We start from the raw sequence: 24357 nt of genomic DNA on the forward strand, positions 1-24357 counted from the left end.
TGAGATTGTTCTGTAGTTTCCACATTCTGTTGGGTCACCTTCCTTTGGGATAGGAGTAAAGATACTAATATTTCGTACATAGGTGAAGAAATATACCTAAAAATTAAAGTACTTTAAAAATTAAAAAAAAGAGGTTAAAGTTTAAAATAAGTAAGGAAAAGAATGTTATGGCATATTTTGTCCCCTTGTTTAAATGAAAAGTAGGAGACATTATTATTAAAAATAATCTTGATAGGGAGCTCTGGTGGCCTAGTGGCAAGAAGCGGCACTGCAATCCTGAAGGCTCACGGTTTGAATTCACCAAATGCTTCACTGGAGAAGGAAGGCAATCTCCTCCTGTGCCAGCTGGATCCGATTTGAGGGCACACAACAAGTTAAAAAAAAATTAATCTTGATAACTAAAAATTTTATTGCATCTGATTAAGCTTTAAAAAAAATTTTTTTTACAGGAAAAAGAATTATTTTAATACCAGATCCCATCAACTTGACAAGAAATTTTAAAAATATACCTGCTTTATTTCTCTATATTTTCTTCGTGCTGCTTTCATGAATGTTTCTGCTCACAGGCATTAACTGGGTAGGTTTCTATGTGTAACATAAGTGTGTGTGCAACATACTAAGAAGACAGCATGGAAAAAAATGATAGTCTCTTTTCACAAAACTTTCATAGTATGATTAATACACATTCAATATTTACTACATTTAATCCAGATTGTTAACACATAAGAATATAACAGAAAAACTATAAAAAGGAGGAAGATGCGTAACTTTAGGAGTAGTAAGGGACTCACATTGTACTAAAAAGCCTAAACAGTAACAACAAAATAAACAAACAAAAAAGAATAAAACTTGAACTAGGGATTCTATTATTGGAAAAGGGGGAAGTGAGATTATAGACCACACACAACCAAATCTGAATTAAAAGTATTAAGCATTCAGAGAAGTAGAGGTGGGAAGAGTTGCAGAGAAAGAAACTACAGCCCTGACTGGAGAACGGAGGGCAGCCTTTTTGACAAGCTGTAAAGAAGTGATGGTACTAAATAAGACAACACAAGCATAATTTCCACGGTGCCCCTAACTGTATGGCAATCTTTATATTGTGGTCAGGTCCCAGACTCCATTCTCCTTAAGAGTAAAGTAAAAGTGGAACAACTCTGTCTCCAAAAAGACTCTTTAGTGCTGTAATTCTGAGGCACGTTTTAAAAGGTCCAGTTGCCTATTTAAAAAAAAAATCAAGCAAAAGCTATCTTTTATATTCCCCCCCCCCATTCTATAAGAATAGTTTTTAATCTGGGCACGAACACAAATAATTTGATAATTTCTGCATTCTGAATTATAAAAACAAGTTCTAAGCAATGCTGATGTAGGAAACTTACTAAATTCAGGGCTTACTGTTATAAATTGTTCTGATCATGTGGAGATACCTAACAGAACATGTTCCACCGAACTGGCTGCAGCAACGGAGCTGTCTGGTGACTAAGGAAAGTCATGCAGTTATAAAGGAAAATGTCCACAGTCCTGTACAGGCTTACTTCACTCTCTTCTAAAGCTTCTGACTCATTTTACTCACTTTCATTTCTTACTCCATTTATAAATGGGCCTGGGATGATGAATCTACGTTGTGTGGTATAGAATTATTATGCAAGCTTCCCCCACTACTCATCATGTCTGCTTCTCTGAATTTAGTAACTTACCGCCCGGGCTGAGTCACCGAAGTCTATCTTCAACCTCCCCATGGCCCTAATGATAGCAATAATTGACTGGATGGTATTGCTGTAGACTACTGCTTTATACTGCTTGCATTCCTCTTCCGAATAACCAGCCTCATGGATAATTCTAAAAAGAGAAAAATAAAGACATTTACTTCCTCTGATGGAATAACGTATTTCAGTCACATAAAAACCCATTTTAATGCTATGTTTACTTACTTCATTTGCTTTACAATTGTACTTTTCCCAGATTCACCGGCACCTGGAAACAAAATAAAATAGATTTTTAACATCATTACTTAATTATATCAAATTTCTCTCTCAAAACACACACACACACTCAACCACAGACACTCCTCCACATTGACAGATTTTGTTTAATAGCAAAGCAAACTTTAATGGTGTTAAACATAAAGCTTTTTATAAAGAATTTTAAGCATAAAAAATCAGTATTATTTGCTGTGAAAAACAATTTCATAGTATGTAATTTCAATAAACACAACTGAAAACAAATGCTTTCTTCACTTTTTATGTATTCCCTAAAGCATTACAAAAATCCAGTATCTTATGACATAAAACTGAGTGTACATAGTTTTATTCCAGCTTCTACACCATATTGTAAGATTGCTTAGTCAATTAAAACTTGGCCTCTGAATCTTAGAACACAGAAGGTACTTTATTAAGAATTCTTTTAAAATATTATATATGAAAATAGCTTACACGTATTAATACACTTTCAAATAAAATAATGTATAATATTCAGTCTATACCACCATTTATTTAACATCTCATACACAGTCAACACCACTGGTTAGCATTGGGGATACAATGGCATGCTTGACAGAAAAGTTTTCTCTTGAGTTTTTCCCCCTTCATTATCACCTAAGCCATAAACCTAGAAGCTGTTCTCAAAATGCCTCTTTCATTTTGCACATATGCAAGGTTATGCCATCCTAGCATGAAAAGCAGCAGCTCTGGTGGTTCAATGGCTGCTGACCAAAGAGGTAAACCCACTGAGAGGCTCTGCAGGCGGACCATATGACCATCTGCTTTTATAATGATCCTAGCCAAGAAAATCCTCTGGGGCAGTTCTACTCTGACACAAGGGGTCACTATGAGTTAGAATCAACTTTACGGCACCCAACAACAACAACATGAAACTTTACTAATCAAAAAAGTTCTTACATAATTGATTTTAAAAAACCAAACTGTCATTGGGTCTGTTCCAATTCCAAGCAATCTTCCACTCAGTTTTCAACTAAATCCTACTGAAAGAAATTGCTTACTTCTCTCCCATGGAACCACACTTCACATCTTTTGGTTAGAAGCACAACATGCTGCAGACTACACCACCAGAGTTTCTTTACTTCTACAGTAACTCAACTCTCAACACAGCTCATTGTTGTTGAGTCAGAATTGACCTAGAGTTGATCCTCCAGTGGGTTTTCAGAGGCTGTAAGTCACAAGGGGAGGAAAATGTCCATCTTTCTCCTGAGGAACAGATGGTGGTTTTGAACTGTCTATCTATGAACTGGCAGTGCAAATATCTATCTCCTAGGCCACCAGAGCTCCTAATATATATATTAGGTCCCTCTTAAATATCTTTCCCATTTAAGAACAGCTTTGATCTTAGAGTCAAATTGCAAAGTTTTTTTACAGTCTTCTCTTACTTGTTGGATATTGTGAACATTTGAGAGTAAAACCCAAAACAGTGCAGTTATGACAAGTCTATTATTGACTTCATCTCTTTTGTAGCTCTCATAGACTAGTGGATAGGAGTTGCACTGCTAAGTCAAAGACAAGTGGTTCAAATCTATCCGTTTCCTCTGGAGAAAAAGATGAACCATCTCCTCCTATGTGATTTGTTGTTGTGTAATATTGAGTTGAAACTGATACATAGTGGACCCTCCAGTGGGTTTTCAGAGGCAGTTAATCACATGGGAGGTGATTGTCCATCATTCTCCTGCTGAGCAGCTGGGTGATTTGAACTATGTGCCTTTGGGATTGCAGTGCAGATTCTTACCACTAGGTACCGAGGCAATATGAAACCCGCTGGAGGGTCAGCTATGAGTCAGTTCCAACTCAACAGCAATGAGTGAATGAATAACAGTACCTGGAAGGATTTAGTCCTGTTTAAGCATCAGTGACAAGATTTTATTACCCAGCCCCCAAATTCCCATTTCCCCAGGGTCATCCACTGTGCTCCAACACTGCTGGACCATCTGCACTTCCAAGACCACACCACAAACCCTCAAACATACCAATTCCCTTGCCAAATAAGGTTTCACTCCCAAAATACTATTTTGTTCTTCTTTCTCTTATAAGCTTAGCGAGTAAGCCTATGGCTTGATCAGTTTTTTTCATCTATGGGCCCTGTTGTCTCTCATTCTACACATATTTCTTTTTTCACTCTCATCAGCTACTTTGTTAAGCATCTAAAAAAATGTTGTTTGAATTTATGCCTACTATCTGTGACTGATAAAAATCAGGCTGGAAATTTCGGAACCCTCTCTCTTCATTCTTCCATACCTACCTAGAGAAACATACATGTACACATACACACACATCATGAGAAGTGTCTGAAATCTGAGGAAATGTCACATGAGTAAATGACCTATTGAAATCTGGGGTGAAGGAGCTTCCTAAATCTTATTTGTGATTTAATATTCTGCAACTTTTCCTAAGACACTGTCTTGAAAAGCAGGAATTGAATAAACAGTGAGGGCGTTCTTCATTTACAGACAGCTTCTGAATCTTTCAGGGCATCTGCCAATATAAACAATTCCAAGATAAGCACTACATTATTTATTAATCAACAACACTGTACTTGGCTCTGTGAAAAGCCCAAAGGCCAGCATTATAACTTACACGTTTGTCTAAGTCAGGAACTCTCACTCGAGTAACATGCCCTAGGCGGTTCCTAGTAGGGCTGTCTTTAAAAGTGTTCCCTGGGTTTTTAGACTACTGAGAGCTGACTCAGCAGCTGTCAAACTGTAATCGTGAGATGCTGTAGTTTCATTCCAGAGGGAGTGAATCTACTAACATAGTGCACTTCAACCCATTCTGGTAGTGAAGCAACTCAAAGGCCCAAAGAAAAGTTCAAGTTTTACAAATGGGGGAGGTCTTAGAGCTAAGGAGTTGTGTTTTGGTTTTTTTTAAAAAAATAAATAAAAATCAGAAATAGAAAAGATTATTATCAAGCGGATGATATGTACAATGGTTAAGAATTGTTTAAAACTTCAACAAAAGATTAAAATTCTCCTGATGTGAATCTGTCCTTTACTTTATGTCCTTTAATTGAACTGGTGATATGGAACACTAGTTTACTTTGCAATATGTCAGTTGGTGATTTTTTTTTGGTTCAAAATTCTTGAAATCTTTTTAAGACTGGAGAGTGAAGACAGCTGTCACACTGACTGGTTTCTACCTAATTTCTTCACTAGTAACGCTTTTCTCTTTGTGTAACAAATATCAAGAGGCAGAAATACTAAGAAAGGAACATCCAACCAAATAGAAAACATTTAAAGCTTAACATTTCATGTAATTTAAATTCTTTTCCTATCTCTGAGAAGTAAAGCTACAAACAACATGGAGGTCTCAATATTTTAAACACTACTGTTCCGGGGTTAAATATTGGTTTTAAGGAGTTAAAAGCTTTTCCTCTAGTAATTACAGTCGGTGAAGTCACACACTGGGTTGGTAGAAGTGTCAGAAAAAGCAAGAGAAATAAAGGAGGAGGGAGGCAAGAAAGGGCTATTTTCTTAGTGATTAGTGAAGCAAAGGAATCCTAGTGGCACACTGTTTAAGTGCTTGGCTGCAAACCCAAAGACTGAGAGCCTGAACTCACCAATCTCCTTATGGGAGAAAGATATAGCCATCTGCTTCAAGCAAAGATTTACAGGCACCGAAAATTTCTGGTGCAGTTCTGTCACATCCTATAGGGTTGCTATGAGTCAGAAAGAACTCAAAGGCAATGGGTAATGAATAACCCAGCTGAGCAGCTGTTGTTTTGCACTTCAATCAAGCAGCAGGCACAATTAAAATCTACTCCTACCTTACCAACAGCAACTTCAATATAAAGTAAGAAAGATCAAAGCATGTAGCCACACTGGTCACACCCACCAGAGCTGTCAGAGTGCCAAGATGGGCCCTGTGAACACAAGGACACTTTAGAGAAGGGGTAAGGAAGCACATGACAGCCAGCAAGCCATGAGTCTGTGCAGCATGGAGTTGGGCAGCTACAAAACTGAAGGCAAGATAACCAAGGACGAGTCCTCAGACTTTTAGGACAAAGTGGCAAAAGGAAAACTCTGTTCAATCATAGAGCACAGTAACTGTGTGAAGAGAGCTCACTATGCAGCATGAAAATGCTGGAAGGGCCAAGGCGCGCTGAGCTCCGTAACACTGACAGGACACTCCTTCACGGTGGTGGGTGAGGCAGCAGTCTGCTAATGGAATACATGAAAGGGAAATGCAGAACCAAGTTTTCACGTCCATCGAGTCAATTCCCACAGATTTCAATCCTGCAAATCTTAATGAGGAGAGACTGGCCACCTTGATCCTGCAGAGCCACTGTGGATCACAACTGTTCAGAGATGCAAGTCTTTCCTGGTTGGCAAAGGCAACACAAGACTATGCCACTAGACCTCCCTTTTCATGACAAACTAGGGAAGAAAACACATAATCAAATGTAACAAAATGAAACTGTTGGCAAAGTTAAATATCTATTTACCAAAAAATCCTCACCACGGGACCAAGAGGCCCCATCATGACGCATGGAGAAAAGAATGAAGTTGGCAATGATTTCATCTTGGCTCCACAATCAACACCCACGGTAACAGCATTCAGGAAATCAAGAGAAATGTTGTTACACTGAGAAAATCTGTTGTCAAGGATCTCTCCAAAGTGTTAGAGTAAGGATTTCAGTTTAAAGACTAAGGTGCACCTGATCCAAGCCACAGTCTTCTCAATTACCTCCTATGTCTCTGAAAGTCAGATAATGACTAAGAATGACAGAAAAAAGAATCAATTGTTTTGAACTGTGGTTTTGGAGAAGAGGACTGAATATCCCAAAGACTATCATAAAAGAAGTCTGTTTTGGAACAACCAAAAGCTCCTTACAGGTTGGTAAAATTTCACCTCACATATCATGGGCATGCTAGGAGATACAGGCCTTGGAAGAAGACCTTACACATGGAAAGGTAGAAAGAGAGGAAGACTCAAAAAAGATTGACTGACACAGTGATTATATCAATGGGCTCAAGAATAGAAGAACTGTGAGGATGCAAAGCACAGAGTAAGGTTCAGATCTGCTGTTCACAGGCTTGTGAGTTAACTCCAGGGCATCCAAAATAACAGTAACAATCTATCAATCAATCAATCAATCAATTTATAGATGGCTGCCTAATCTATAGGACAACTGCTAACCCAAAGGATTAACCCACTGTTTGGTGGTTTGAATTTGCCACGAGCTCCTCGAGAGAAAGTTGGACAGTCTCTTTCCGTGTGACTCATATTCTCAGAAACCCAATGGAAGGTCAGCTATGAGTTGGTTCTAACTTGGTATCAATGAGTTTTAAGATTCTTTGTGTTTTGAACATATGTTCGTATGTATGTATGTATGTATGTATGTATGTATCTGGCAGTTGCTCTGACCTCAGAAAACAAAAAAAATATTTTTTAAGAGGTCTTTTGTCTAATTTTCTGCTTTGAGCCTCATTTATACCACTAATTTTCTGGATTCAGGATTGTTATTGCCTAATATCACAGACTGTGCAGATACTAGGTGGTAATTTATTCAATCTATGATGAATTCCTGATTCTATGACTCTTAAGAAATTCTAATATTAGTGTAGAATTCACAAACAATAAGATTACCAGTGCATCTAAAGTCATTATTGTTTATCAAAGCTCTAGCTATAATTCCAAAGGCATGCAGTTTGAATCTACCAGCTATTTCATGGTAAAAGGATAGTCACTTTTTCCCAAGTTATTAATTGCCTAACTGCCTATGAAATGCCACTCGAGGGTAAGCTATGAGTTGGATCTGATTAGAGACACACAACCACTACCACCACTATCAAACCACGCACACACTCTCTCACTCTGCTATATAAAATTAACAATATGAAGTTTCTTATTTAAGAACTCTGGTTGCCTAGTAATGACGAATTGCTCTGCCAACCCAAATGCAAGTGGTTTAAAGACACCACTGGTTGGGAAAAATGGGAAATTTCCTTCTATGTGATTTACAGTCTCTGAAAACTCACTGCAGAGTCAGTTATAATTTCATTCCAATTTGATAGTACTTAACAACAGCAAAAAATCATATTTAACATAGAAGCAAACATGTGGGTAAGATATATCACTTTATCAGGTTAGCTATATGAAGCACAAACTTATACTTAAATAGATATATACACAAGCATATACAGGATCCATCTGACTTTCCGGAATTTAAGAATAAGTCAATAATGACTATAAACATCAGCATCTAAATGTTCACACCTACCCATTTCTCTCCATCTGACTGGCCTATACAATGATTTTTCTGAACCATTTACATCTGAGAAAGCTATCATTCTATTACATTTAACAAGAATGAGCGCATATAACCACCATCAAGTATATTCTGACTCAGAGCAAACTGCCACCAGGTTTCCAAGGCTGCCAGTTTTTAAAGGGGGAGATCATCCATCTATCTCCCCTGGAGCAGCAGAGGGATCTGAATAGTTGTAGCTGCCTTTTTAGTTAGCAGCTGGCATGTTATGCACTGTGTCACTAGACTGTTCTAGAAAGGTGGGTCAAAGGAAAATCACAACAGCACCTAGAATCTCCGTCCTGGCAGTCCAGTCAAAAAGACTACATGATTCAGTTAACCGATTTAACCAATGTTCCTCTAATTCAAATCTACAGAACCAAAGATGAGGGCGGAGAAGATAGAAGCTTAAGAACACATCTTGGAAAGTTCACACGCTTTTGCTTGAGTGTTTAACTTCGATAGTGATTAATAAACAATTTAAGATATTTTTAATCAACTAGAAGAGCCCACACTCCTGCACAGGACCATACAATGGCAGTATCTAGATTTAAATGTTTTTACAGTTGATGTAAATGGAGAAACTCTGGTGGAGCAATGATGAAAGTGCTTGGCTGCTAACTGAAAGGCCAGATGAATCAGCTGTTCCTTGGGAGAAAGGTGTGGCGGTCTTCTTCTGTAAAGGTTTCAGTCTTGGAAACCCTTCAGGCAGCTCTGCCCTACCCTGTTAAGTTGGTTATGAGTCAGTATTCATTCAATGACAACATTTTGGTTTTTCTGTTTAGTTACTTAGGTGCTGTTAGGTAAAGCACAGACATCACGTAGACTCTGACAAAAAGAAACCCTATGAACAAGAGATAAAAAATGGCCTACCCTGTGCCTTCCTCATACTCTGTGCCATGCTCAAATCCATTACAGCACTCACTGTCAATCTTTCTCACTGAGGGTCAACCTGTCCTTTGCTGACCCTCTCTATCTTCCCAGCATGATGCATTTTTCCAAGGACTGGTGCCTCCTGACAACATGACCAAAGAAACGGAGACATTTCACCAACCTTCTTTCAAAGGAGCAGTTTGGCTGCATCAACTCTAAGACAGATGTTTGCTCTTTTAGAGTCCATGATATGGTCAATATTCTTCATCAACACCACAATTTAAAGGCATCAATTCATTGGGTTTCCTTCTTCACAGTCCAACTTTCACATCCATATAAAGCAACTGAAAATAATATGGCTTGAATCAAGTGCACCTTAGTCTTTAAGCTGACCTCTTTGCTCTTTAGCACTTTAAAGAAAGTTATTACCCATAGTGAGAATCTGTCTATTCACCACTCTGGCTTGGCTGTCCATCACATTGACAATACCAAGGAAGCAATCACCTGTTTCTAAATGGTCAGAGCCATCTATCGCACTGGATACAAGATTTTTTCCCCCCTCAACCCTTGTCCCAAGGAAGATGTAGGCAAAACTATTAATTTTATATGAAAACTAGCAATAAAGGTCAAATCACTAAGATATGAAAAATGTGGTCTATAGAAGCAATCTTCATGATCATATAAAGGAACACACTATTAAATGATGAGACCAAATCAGGTGGAGGCACAATGGATAGATAGGGTCAAGAGATCTCAAGTGTATTGCTTGAACCCTTAGATGAATAAAGTTATACTTAGCAAGAAAATATATAACATATCATCCAAACTGTGATTCTTTTGAGTATTAGAGGCAACACAACATGAATCAGAAAGGACTTGGGTAAAAAAGGCACTATGACATCACAGTCATAATGGAAGACAATTTTACTTTCATTTCTAAGGCATTGGAACCAGTTCTAAATTTGCTTTTGGTTACATAGATCCAAGAGAGTTTGGCCTAACAATGTGCCACATAGCATTATATTAATTATCCTGAGTTAATGAGGAGAAAACAAAAGAGGTTAATGATGCATTTGCATTAAATGAAGGTCAAATGATAATCACTGCATTCTTTGCAAAAGAAAGTCACAGAAGTTTAGATAGGAAAAAAATTCAGGATAATTAGTCACTGTAGCTGAGTGTAGAAGAAATATGCTAAATTAAAATAAAGCATCAGGCTGTAAGTGCAATTAATTGGCGCTAAGATATCATTATCTGTCCCATTAAATTCATGTTAATTTTACTTTAAAATTATCATGTAAAACTTTTTGTGGCTTCTAATCTTTCTGCAGAATATAACATAACAGTTCTATATACATAAAGAATTAAAGACCAATGAAAGTTACATATTTAATGGAATAAGTTAGAGTCATGTGGTGGAGAATGTTTTATTTTATTATGAAATCATATATTACTTAGTTTAAATTTCAAGTCTAACTGGTTCATGCATTTGCTAAGTTGTTTCACTTTTAATGAGTGGTAAATAATTAACATACACAGAACTAAATTTCTTTTTTCATGTTAGTAGTAATTCTCAAGGCTTTTGCATTTATGAACATCTATGACCACAAACATTGGTCTGCTTTATTCTGAATTCTTTTTCCAAGGTTATTTGTATAGACAGCAGCTTTGGAAGATACAAATAATATCACCTCCAACAAAAAGGGCAAATTTGTTTACAATCCAGTATAATAAAGGGAGATCTGGCAGCCAAATGAAAAGGAACTGCACTGACAACCCAAAGGCATATGGTTTGCCAACGGGTGCTCTGCTACATAAAGAAGGGGAATCTCTTCCTTTGTGATTTCCCGTCGTCTCGGAAAACTCACTGTATGGTCAGCTATCATGGGTTGGTTCTGACTTGTCGGCACATAACAACATGATGATGATAATAATACAGATAACGTACCTCCTGTGGCCACAAATAAGCTTACTAACATCAGAGTTTCACAAATGTAATACAAGCCAACTCAAGTGTGTATAAAACCTGCCTTGCTTCTTATTGCTCTGGAAATAGTGGGCAAACTTGCTGATTCTCTGGCAAAATTAACAATTCTTCAGCTACTGAAATTGCTGTGAGTAATAAAATTCTTTTTGTCCCTGAACCATGAATCTCATTTCCTCTCTCAGATTCATGAAAGCATGGCAGCTAATTTGCCAGCTTGCTAAAGAGTTTAAGCCTCAAACTCTGAATTATTTGCTTAATTTTTATGTAGTTCTCAAATTTCATGCAGCAACTGCATTGGGAAAGTTTGCAGTCAGGAATGTCTCCAAATTACTGAGGAACAATGATGTCAGTTTGAGGACTAAGGTTTGCCTGATTCAGGCCATGGTCTCTGCAGTCACTAGCATCTGATAGGTGGACAATGAATAAGGATGACACAAGAACAACTGATGCCTTTGAGTTGTGGCGTTACAGGTGTGTACTGAATACGCCACGGATAGCCATAATAACAAACAGATGTGTCTTGGAGCAAGTACAGCCAGAATGCATCGTGGAGGCAAAGATGATAAAGCCTGGTCTCACATATTTTGAGCATGCTCTTAGGAGAGGGGAGTCGACTCCTAAGACAGGAATATCAAGCATGGAAAGGTACACAGTGCCTGATGCAATGGGCTTGAGTATGTCAGAAATTATGAAGATGGTACAGGATAGGACCGGGTACAGATCTGTTGTTCATAAGGTTGGTGAGTTATACTCAAAGTGGCAGCCCCTAACAAGAAGAACAGCTGACACTTCCAGTCATTGCATTAATTTAAACAATTCTTTGAAATAATTCTTACTCTTAGTTTCTTTACATCAGTATTTTTTAAAAACTACTATTAGGGGGGTTTAGTTTTTGTGATGCTTTTGTTTTTAAGTACCGACTGTGAGGGACATGATGCTGAGAAAGATGGAGGGTCGAGGAAGAAGAGGAAGGCCCTCAACCTGGCGGACAGACACTGTGATTGCAGCAATGGGCTCTGGTGTTTCAGGAAGTGTTAGAATAGCATAGGATAAAACAAGGTTCGGATTCGCTGTTCACAGGGTTGCAATAAGTTGTACTCAACTCAACGGCACCTAACAACAACAACAACATATTTGAAATCTCTTTCAGTCAGCTGGCCAGGTAGCTGTCCTCCAGATGTCCTGACACAGACTGGTGAACACATTTAGGACTGTATTTGTTTGTTGAAATATATCCATTCCTGGGGCCTTGTTTTTTGCTAATTTCTTAAGAGCAGCTTGCCTGCCTCTTAGTCATATATGTTGTTTCATGAAATTCTTCTGTGTCAGGCAATTTTTTTTAAAAAAAATGTTTGGTACAGTGACTCTTGTGTATTCCTTCCATCTTCTCTTGATGCTTTCCAGGTCATTTGATATTCTGTCCATAGCATCTAACTGAAAAGACCAGAGCTTGAATCATGTGCACTTTAGTCTTTAACCTGGTATCACTGCTCTTTAGGACTTTGCAGAGGTCCATGACAGCATATTTACTCAACGCAGCACATCTTTTAGTCTGACTGCTACTACCATGGATGTTGATTGTGGATCCTGGTAAATAAAGATCATTGACAACGTCAGTCTTTTCTCCATCTGTCATGATTTTACCTACTGGTCCAGGTGTGAGGACTTTTAGTTCTCTTGTTATTTAGATATAATAATATATTGGAGACTGCAGTCTTCGATCATTTGCATTAAGTGCTTCAAATCTTCACTTTCTGCAAGCAAGGTTGTGTCATGTATATAATTCATGCTACTGTTGCTTATGGATAAAAATCTATGACAACCTCAATCTTCTCTCCATCACCACCATTAAGTGTTTCTTACTGGTCCAGTGGTGAGGATTTTTGCTTTACTGATGCTGAGATGTAATCTATATTAAAGGTTGTAGCCTTTGATCTTTTGCAGCAAATGTTTCAAGTCATCTTCATTTTTAGTAAGTGAGGTTGTGTCATCTGCAAGCTCAGGGTGTTGAGAGAAGTCTTCTTCCAATCCTGATGCCACATTCTTTACACAGTCCAGCTTCAAGAATGATTTTCTCAGCATATAGAATGAATAGGTTTGGAGAAAGGAGACAGCTTGACACTTTTTATTTTCATGCAGTGTTCCTTTGTTCTGTTCTAACTTAAAAAAAAAAAGTAAGGAGCTAGTGTAAAAAAAAAACACCTGCTTTTCCTAGTTTAAAAAATGTAACCTTTAAAAAGAATTAGCATGATTGCACTAGCTCTGAGATGTTATAAATGCTGAAAGGAATGGTAAATCTTCAAGATACATTTCTGATATGACTCTCAATGGTAAATGTTATAAGGTGAGAACAAACAATTCTTTATCACAATAAAATTTTAAAACTTAAGACACACTTCTTTTTAGAAGAGTAATTTTCAATGACAAGTTAATTTTTATGACTTTACTTTCCAATATACGGCAGCTAAAATGTTTTAATGACAGCAGGCACAGCTATAAAGAATCTACAACAAAATGCTGTGAACAATGAATGGTTTTAAAGTCCATAAACTTATGAGTCATAAAAAAGAATTCTCCAGCTAGTCATTTTGCTTTAAGGAAAATTTATTTCTTAAGGAAATGAAAAAACAATTCATAAAAAGCCAATTAATTATTAGTAATTCCAGTAGAGTAGCTAAATATAATGTAGAAATCTGCATCATTCATACATATTAGCATTGCCCAGGTATAAAACACAAAATTAAAAGCAATCTCAAAAGCAAAAACTAATAATAAAAATTTACCATGAATTGTTTAAAATCTACATGAAGAAAGATTAATAAGTATTCTAAATGAGGACTTGGCTCATTAAAGAAACAAACCATATTTTTGGTAGGGACTGGAGGGGAAGTTAATTTTAAATCAATTATCTTCAAGCTTATGTACTGGTTTGACACAACACCAATCAAGCACTCAAAATTATTTTCTGCAATGCAACAACTCTGAACATCATCAGTGAGGTTAAACAGAGGAGAACATCAAGAAAATAATGGTAAGCCACTGTAATGATGAGAGATTTCCTTTCTCTCCTCCAGTAATGTCAAAGATTACTGTGAAACAAAAAATTAATTAAGAAAGCAGTATCAACATGACTTGGCTTGAAATTTTGCTTTAAACATGTCACCAGGAAAGAATGATCACTCGAAAAGTGCACAAAGGCTGAGAGGCGAATGGGTAGATGAGTCTGTGTCAGTGAAAATTAAACCTATCAATCAATGAAACAGTATTTGACTGAAACAAAATCCAAAGCAATGGACATAACAAAAATGAAAATGGTGCAGCAACGGCAACACTTCGTAATTAAGCAGGAAGGCCACTCTGTGAGTTGAAGTTGTTGGACAGAATAGCTAACTACTTAGATACTATCATGTACAAGTGACTTGCACTCATCTCTGTTAAAGCCCCCAAAACCACTACCACCATCTCATCTTTGATTATGGATTTAAGATCTTTACAAATATTACCTATCCTCTGGGTTTTCTTCTCTCTTGTGGCAAATCTTTCACATTCTATATTTTCTTTATGTTGTTGCCATGTATCACGAAGTTGGAAACAACTCACAGCTGCCCTTCCAAAATGTTTTCAGAGGCAGTAAACTGCAATACAGGAGACTTCTCATCTTTCTCCCATGGAGTATCTGGTGGATTTTAACCCTGTGCCTTTGACCTGACAGTGCAACTCCTCACCAGTAAGCCACCATAGCTCCCTGAATGGTGGTTGTTTGTAATGCCACTGAGTCCAATATGACTCCTAGCGACCCTATGAACAACAGACCTGAGCTCTCTCTTATCCCGTGTCATCCTCATTATCTCTGACACACTCGAGCCCAGTGCAGCTGTCACTGTGTCAACTCATCTCACGAGTGAAGGTGCAAAGATGTGTCTTCCTCTTCTTTACTGACCTTGAGCATTTCCAAGCATGATGTCCTCTTCCAAGGAATAATCTCTACTAACAACATGCCCAAAGTATGAGACAAAGCTTTGCCATCTTTGCCTCGAAGGAATCCTCTGACCACACTATTTCCTTTTTTTTTTTTTATGGTGAGAAAGATTTATTACATTTAGAATTAGCCTGCTGTACTCAGTTTAGATGATCCCAATTTTGTTGGCAACATCTAAAGCATCATAATCAGGAGCAAGTCGAACATAGGCCTTCTTCTCTCCATCAGGCCTAATCAAAGTGTTGACCTTAGCCACATCAATGTCATAGAGCTTCTTTACAGCTTATTTAATTTGGTGCTTATTGGCCTTGACATACACAATGAACACAAGTGCGTTGTTATCTTCTGTCTTCTTCATAGCTGACTCAGTAGTCAGGGGAAATTTGATGATGGCATAGTGGTCAAGCTTGTTTCTCCTGGGGGTGCTATTCTGGGGGTATTTGGGCTGCTGTCGGAGTCTCAGCGTCTTAGGCCACCGGAACGTGGGTGACGTGTGGATCTTCTTTTTTTTTGGCTGTGGACACCCTTCAGGACTGCCTTCTTGGCCTTCAATGCCTTTGCTTTGGCTTCAGTTTTGGGAGGGGCAGGGGCTTCCTTCTTCGCTTTCGGCACCATCTTCGTAGAAAAGCTGACTACACTATTTCTAAGACATATTTGTTCCTTTGCCAACCCATGGGATGTTCAGTACTCTTCTCCAACACCACGACTCAGAGGCATCAATTTTTCTATCATCTTTATTCACTGTCTGACTCTTAGAAGCAATGCAAGTGATTGAAAAGACCATAACCTGGATCAGGCACATGTTAGTGTTCAGTCTGACAGCATTGTTCGCCAGTATTTTGGAGAGATCCCGGACAGAAGATCTGCAGTAGTTCTCTCTGTTATTTTCTAGTGACATCACTAAATTTCTCACTGATGTCTTTAAGATATATGCATCAAAAGAATCTGTACTTTGCTATCCCTTTCTCATGACATATACTTATGACCTTGCTCCAAACTGTTGATAAGAACAATACCAAGGGAATGATGAAGAAACCAGAAGGGACAGGCATGGTGTCCTAAATGACCATGTGAAGCAAAGCACCCCAGGACTGTTCACTATTCCTAAGGACAAAGAATCACCTGTCTTATTTAGGCCACTGACACAACTTGGCTTGCATACTCATTTTTTTTTAAATGTGGGCCAGATATATAGACATACGCATTCACACACAAATATATGGATGTGGGTATATGTGTTTCTATAAAAATAAACAAAAAAACCCCTCCAAGCACCAAAAACCAGATGATGAAAGGACCAGCAGTTAATGATTATCAAAGCACAGATTTAATACATAAAGAACATTAATTTATAAGTAAAATAGAAATTCTCTACAAAACAGGTATACTTGATACAGTCCACGGTCTTCACAATTACTTCCTATGTGTCATAGAGCTGGACAATGACTAAGGATGACGAAAGAACTGATACCTTTGGATTATAGTGCTTCAGAAGAGTATTGAACATACCATGGACTGCCAGGAGAACAAATAGGTCATTCCTGGAGAGGGAGAAACCAAGTTGCTCCCTGGAGGCAAAGATTTTGAAGACCTATCTTGCATACTTAGGGCATGTGACCAGGAGGGACAAGTTCTTAGAGAAGAACATTAGGCTTGAAAGGGAGAAAGGGAGGAGAGACAGTGCAGGACGACACAGGATGAAATGGATTAACTCAGTAACTGGAGGACTGAAACTGGGCCTGTCAGAGACAATGAGATTGGCTCTGGATAAGGCAGAGTTGTTGTACATAGATAGGGTCTCTATAAGTCACACATGACTGGAGGGCACAGAACAACAACAACAACAACTACAAAACAGAAAAACTAGAAATTCACAGAAAAACAGCCAAAAAAGCACATACAGCATTTTTATACCATGTATAAAAAGATATGCATTCATGCAAAAATGTTTACCTGAGAATACATTGAAAAGCTGAACAAATATTTCTGTGATATGATTTTATTCATCACACATTTGTGTAATTTCTATTTTTTTACATTGTATATTAAGATGGAACCAACATCATACAATTTATTTAGAAAAACATGCTCATAGCTTTTCCCATGATTCAAGCTGAACAAAATCATCTTCTTTAATCTCATTTGCTTCTACCCACTTTCTTGTCTCGTTCATATATGATGAGACACGTGATACACAAAAATCTAACTTTCCAATCAGAGCAAATTTAATATCTTTTACTTCTTAAACTTTCATGGTTCTTATGCCTCCATTCCTCTCCCTTTCTCTCCTCCTGAACCCCCTAATTCTAATGCACTTCTCTTATTACCTGTCAGTTGCTGTTAGGTTCTGTCAAGTTGGAACCAACTCATAGCTGGCCCTCCAGTGAGTTTTCAGCAGCTATAAATCACACAGAAGGAGACTGGCTATGTTCCTACTGAAGAGCAGCAGGTAGATTCGAACTGCTTGTCTTTGGGTTGATAGCAATCTGGCCAACAGAGTGTACTCTTCCTGTAACTATTTTCTAAAAATTTTTAAACCTGGATTAATACTTTAATGCTAATATGTTCGCAACACATACCTATCTTTATAGGATTTAGATTGAAATGTCTTTTTGTCTTACCACTGCAGGTTCTTATTACATATTTCTAATCATTCTCCAGCTACATCAAACTTAAAAAAGACTATCTAATCAACAAAGCCAAGACGTCAACACTTTGTGTCAACAGGTATTTTAGGAAGCCATGTTCAAGTCGAGTAAAGTCTATTCCTGATTTGCAGAAGGTAGAATCCAGACTATGCAGGACAATCAGTGAAATGGGACAGTCGTAATACTGTTGAAAGGATATATACTCAACGTCCACTATCCATCAGGCACAGCGTTAGACTGTAAACAGTGTTAGTAGGAGTTGTAGGCACTATTTCATGTGGAGGAGGAACAGGTGGCAGGAAGTATTTTGGATTGTGTGCTGAGGCAAGGCTACTTAAGAGGAAGTTACCAGTAGACATAAACAGTCTACTTAAAATATCACCATCTGCTATTAATCTATTTTAACAACAAATTAATATATCTGATAACTCACTCTAAGAATTAAGTTAGCAAAAAAGAAAAATGCAGGAAGAGGTTATATAAAGGTAATTCCGTTAAGATATATACAAATATATACCACCTCAAATTACAAGGAAATAATATACTTTTCATTGGTTCACTATAACATATGAAGTATTCTTAAGCAGTCTTTGAAGGGTAGTTATGATCTATCCTGAAATGGGAAACAGAAGATCAGAAAGCTTTCTTTTGAAGAAAGATGGAGGAAGGGAAAAAAAAATCTTTAGGGAAATAGATGGACTAGGAGAAGAAAGGATATCTAATAAAAAGCTGGAGTCCTTCCAGGGAAAGAGATGTTACACTCTGTAACAGAAATGATACGGAAGCAAATGAGACACCATGAAAGGAATAAATTATTAATAATATGATGTCAAAATTGAGAAAACGGTGTCATCTGCCATCAAAAGGATTGTTCTTCTCTCTAGTTTTCTATTGTAGGACTGTGTTTGTGTGTATACAAAAATACTTGTCTAGATAGTCTGATAACATAATCGTTAAATTTCTCAGCTACTAAACAAATCAGTGGTTCAAATCCACAAGGGCTTATTTGGGGAAAAACAATGCACAGTCTGATTCTATAAAATTTTATAGCCTTGGAGATTTTATCAAGCAGTTCTATTCTGTAACAATGGGTTTGAATTAATTTGCTAGCAGTGGGGGTTTTTAGATGCTATTTTACACCATCAAGATAAAAAGAAAGGAGGGCAAAATAGGAATCTAATAGTTTATTTAATAGCAATGAAAAGATTACGTTCTCCCTTCTTCATACTTCTAGTATCATTAGAAATATACTATTCAAAAGAAAAGAAATGATGACAAAACAGAGCCTTTCTCTACACTGCTAAAACTCATAAAACTCATTTGTACTGTCTTACTTCATGTGTCAGAAACACTAATAGTAACAGACCATGTGGAGTGCTTACATTCTGGCCACAACCAGTTTCTGAAGGGGTCCAAGTTTCCCAGAAATCAATAAAGGTAAGCAAGGCTTCACTGCTCATTCCCATCAGCTGTCCTCTCCCACAGGAGTCTAACAAAGACAAATGACAGTGCTACTTAAATGCCTACACTCCTTCGTGCACACTGACAACCAGAAACCTAGACTTTATAAAGAAGAAAACAGGTCAAAGTTGTTGGCAGAATTCCAAGTAAATCATGAAGTTTATTTTTGTTGCAAGGAAAAGGAAATTACTTAAAAAAAAAAATAAGGGCAAATATTACATGCAATTTCTCATGATTGTGAAAGAAAAGATAAAACAAGAAGATAAGTTTTGGCACTCTAGGCAGTAAAGTTTACTTAGGCAAAGAGGTTTCACTCTGAGGTGTTTTTTTCCCCCCTACTAGTTTTATCTACAAAACTTGAAAACAAATTTGAACAAATTATTTCAATTTCCCTCATCCCCCCATCCAACTGTACAACCCAATGATTAATCCCTCCCCCCACCCCACATTGACATCCCTCTGCTTCCAGCCTCTCCCACCCCTCCTGGATACTTATACTCATTCTACAGTAACAGTCTTATACAATATTTATCCTTGTGGGACTGAGTTCACTCAGCATAATGCTCTCCAGTCCCTTCAAAGTTAGGTAATAATTTACAAATTATTGCTCCTGCATGCTACATAGTATTCCATGGTGTGAATGTACCATAATTTTTCAATCCATTCATTTGTGGTTGGACATCTTGGTTGTTTCCATGTTCTTGCGATGGTAAATAATACAGCTATGAACACTGGTGTACAAATCTCAACACTCTGAGTTATTTTAAAATTTAATCTGAGGGATTGTAAACCTATGAAAAACCATTAAGTTCATTCAAACCCATAGGGACCAAGTAGGGCAGAATGAAATGGTCTTACAGGCTTTCCAAGACTATAAATCTTTAGAGCAAACTACCTCCTCTTTCTCCTGTGCAGCAGCTAGGGTTAGAGCTATCACCTTAGCAGTCCGCAGCCTAATGTGTAACACAGTGTGTCAGGGGATGATTTGACTGTAATATGTGAATCTTCAGAGAAAGGTGGACACTATCATCCTATGATGGAAACTCAATGAGTGTTCCTACGGGTGGGAACAGATTCTATGGCAGGGAGGTTGCTTTTAAATCTAAGAATCTACTGCTCTGGTGTTGCACTGGTTAAGCACTTGGCTGCAGGAGAAAATGTGGCAGCCTTTGTCCTTAATAATTCACAGCCTTGGAAACCCTATGGGGAAATTCTACATTCTCTTATAGGGTCACAATGAGTCAAATTCAGCTTCATGACAGTAGGTTTGCCTTTTGGTTTTAATACGAGAATAGTCTTATTTCTACTACAATCAGTTAGTTGCTTTAGGTCTGCAAAATCAGAAGCAATAAATCTTCTAAACTGTCAACTGGATTTTTTCTTCTCAATATACTCCTTGCTAAAGCCAAGTTGCCGTCACTTTAATGGAGCCAATTTTACCTCCATTTAATGTAAAAAAAAACAAAACCAAAAAACACAAAACAACAAAACCCAAACCATGTAATTTAGAATTGAAGATATATACTGTGTTTTCTCAATCTACCCTAATAAATGGATCTAAATGCTAGGTTGGGATCTCCATTAGGGATATACCTGTACTTTCTCACACACTCTCTCACTCTTGTCAGTGAGTTGGAACCCACTCATAATCAGCCCTACAGTGGAGTTTTGGGGGTTACTGTAAGTTGTATGGGAGGACACTGCTCATGAAAGATGAACCAAGATGCCGCTGATGGACTCAAACTACCAGAGGCACAGCTTTTGGGTTTTCAGTGCAATTCCATATGGATTCTGCCACCAGATCATGTATTTTAAGAATAAAAATTGTATAATCAGAAATTAACATTTAAGAGTGACATTTAAAAACTCAATTACAGACATTTAGGGCCTTCCTTTTTATGAGATCATTCTAAATACTTAAGATTCCTTGATAAGGCCTTTATTCTACTCTGCTTCCACTCGACAGTGTTTTAAAATATAGAGCTGAAAGGCAAGTGATTTTATAAAAAGCACAAATTCAAAGATTTTATGCACAGCTGAGTTCTCTGGGTCACCAGAAAGGACAGATGGAGGTATGAGAGAACAATATGACTTCTACTACTCTTATATGGGCCAAACAGGTCCTGGTGACAAACACAACTAAGGTGGAACCCAACTACGGGCTCAACAAGACAGAGATCTGACAACGTACTTCCACAGTGATGAAACCAATACTAGGGAACAGCACTCTTCTGTTATATAGGGTTGCTGCGTGTTAGAATTACATAACACAGAGAAACAGCAACAACACTGTGGATGTAGCGCTAATATCTAGGGAGAAAATTTCAGCCGTTCTATTCAGACATAATGAGCCTTAACAAGAGAGCTGATGCGGGGACAAAGGGAAGAGGAATGTCAACACCTAGTTTCACAGTTCAAATCCACTGGCTGTTCTGCAGGAGAAAGGTAGGCAATCAACTCCTGTGCAATTTACTTCCTCGTAAAAGGGCTGGAGGGTCAGGTGGGGGTGGGTTCTGACTGATGGGACACAACAGAGGTTTTAAGGACATGGTATTTGTGGAAGCTGACTGCCATTACTCTCTCTTGTGGAAGAAACAATGGTAGGTTTGAGCTGCCGACCTTTTGGTTAGCCCTCAAGTGCTTAACCATTGTGCCACCAGAGATCCTTAAAAAAAAAATATCAAGAACAAGGATAAAACAAGCAAGAATAAACCAAAATAAAGAACTGGTAACACAGGAAATATACTTCTTCTTTAAAAAAACAAATTTAAACACAATAGTCAATCTCATTAATCCTATTAAAAAAAACTTCAAAAATGTAACAAACTATCTTTGGTCATCCCAGTATAGTAAATGATGTGGGAGCATTGAAAATGATGTGGGAGTGTGAGTAGCCTCACTTAGTTTTAATATTATAACCTTCCAGAGGGCAACTGCCAATGGAGAAGAGCTTTAAAAACTACCCTCTATCTAGACAATACGATCATTTGGGGGGATTTTTCAAAGGTATTTAACAATGTTGTTGTTACTGATTGCCTTCGAGTAAAGCACAGCTCATAGTGACCCTATGAACAAAAGGCCTGAAGCCCCTCTACAACTATCAACACTTACCAAAGTTCATAGAGTTTTTGGAGGCATGTTGTTTAGGAAGTAGAAGCCACTCCTGCTTCCAAACCTGTCAGAGTATGTTATTGTTTTTATTTGCCATTGAGTCGCCTGAGATGTATAGTGACCCTATGTACAGCAGTTCTGAAGCCTGCCCTGTCCTGAGCCAGTCTCACTAATTCTGACACACCAACTCCTATTCCCTCAGTTACTGTATCAATCCATCTCATCCGGGGTCTTTCTCTCCTGTGCTATCTGTCCACCCTTCAGAGCATGATGTCCTTCTCCAAGGACCGATCTCTCCTGGCCACGTGCCCAAAGTAAGTGAGGCAGAGCGTCAAAATCCTAGTCTACAAGGAGAGACTTGGTTTCACTTACTCTAAGACAAACCTATTTGTATTTTAACAATACTGAAAAAGTAGGTTCAACTTAAATATCCAATAACAGAATTCACTAAAAATTACAAGCAGAAACAATATTTTAGAACATAAGCATAAAAAGTTATGGTTCCATATAAATTAAAATAGAAATATATGTAAAAGATGTTAAAAAAACTGGATATCTACCTGCAGAAAACTGAAACAGGATCCATATCTTGCACCGTTCACAAATACCAAATTAAGGTGTATCAGAGCCCTAGGAACAAGTCCCCAAATCATAAAGATCATAAGAGACAAAAAGGGAGCAAACATCAATAGGCTTCCAAATATAGATAAAAATGCAGAACAATGAGAAGATAAATCCATGAATGAGATTGTTGTTGCTGTTGTTATGTGCCGTCGAGTCGTTTGCGACTCATAGCGATCCGATGTACAGCAGCCCTTAACCATGCTCTATCCTGTGCCAATCTCATTGCCTCTGACACACCCATCCCGATTACCCCAGTCACTGAATCAATCCACCTCATAGAGGGTCTTCCCCTCCTGCGCTGTCCCTCTACCCTACCCAGCATGATGTCCCTCTCTAAAGACCTGTCTCTCCTTATAACATGTCCAAAGTATGTCAGACGTAGCCCCAGAAACCTTGCCTCCAAAGAGTAGCCTGGTTTAACCCTCTCCAGGATGAATCTGTTTGTTTTCTTGGCAGTCCATGGTACATTCAATATTCTTCTCCAGCACCACAGCTGAAAGGCGTCAATTTACATAAGAAGTAAATCCTTATGTGAAGCAAAAAATATTTTCTACTTGGGTGAAAAGAAAGTCCACAGACTGGGGAGGGGGAGGGAAATCATTTGGTAATGATATTTCAGACAAGGAGCTCATAATTAAAAGTTTACAGAATACTACAGAACCTCTACGAGAAAAAGACTGACAACCCAAGCAAAATATGAGACTCTTCATAAAGGAAGACACTCGGATGGCCAAAAACCCTTTAAAGAAATGTTCAAAATAACGAGCAACCAGGGAGATGCAAATAAAAACAATGAGATGTCCTCCTACCCAGTATTTTCCTACAGCAGAATAAGATGTAGTACTAGAGAACAACAAAGTATTCATGATAAAACATTATGTTGCATGAAGTAACTCAGTCACAAAGGGACAAATACTGTGTAAGACCATTACCATGAAAATAAGGGGGAAGTGTGAGGGGAGTAGAAATGGAAAAGTAGCCAAAGAATAGTACAAGGATCAAGTTAAGGGAGAAGAAGAACCTAGAAGAATCGAGATAAAGATAATATGGCTATTGCAATTAGCAAATAGGAATGATATAGTCATTCATATGCATTTTAAACAATCATTTCTGTACATTATGTTGCGTGTTCTCTCTACACACACATTTTTACTGTTTAAAAGGGGAGAAGGGGTGAGAAAGAAGGAAAGGGAATCTCTAGCACAGCAAGATTGGTGGGAGTATGGAGGGGGAAGGAATAGATACGGAACAAGAGCAACTTAAGGAAACAGGGAAATAAAAGCAGCAGTAATTAATAATATAAAACAATATACAACAATGATTGTATAAAATGGGTATGAATGACATAATACATATGAATAATCATATAAAAATCATGGTATAAATTGCTAAAACAATTTTTAAAAACTTTTAAAAAATAAAGTATC

The 24357-nt window shown here is 37.8% G+C and overlaps 1 protein-coding gene across 1 annotated transcript in view; it reads right to left on the reverse strand.

Moving 5' to 3' along the window:
• Positions 1-24357, reverse strand: part of LOC102845104 (guanine nucleotide-binding protein G(i) subunit alpha-1-like) — a 106369-nt gene that overhangs the window by 37036 nt on the left and 44976 nt on the right. Inside the window, exons 2-3 of the mRNA XM_006882594.1 lie at positions 1929-1971; positions 1695-1836 (exon numbers count right to left, since the gene is read on the reverse strand). Coding sequence (XP_006882656.1) covers positions 1695-1836; positions 1929-1971 — 185 coding nt within the window. The remainder of the gene's footprint in view (positions 1-1694; positions 1837-1928; positions 1972-24357) is intronic.

The sequence above is a fragment of the Elephantulus edwardii genome, unplaced genomic scaffold (assembly GCF_000299155.1).
Source record: "Elephantulus edwardii isolate Elephantulus edwardi_28Jun2011 unplaced genomic scaffold, EleEdw1.0 scaffold00022, whole genome shotgun sequence".
In the NCBI taxonomy this organism is placed as follows: domain Eukaryota; kingdom Metazoa; phylum Chordata; class Mammalia; order Macroscelidea; family Macroscelididae; genus Elephantulus; species Elephantulus edwardii.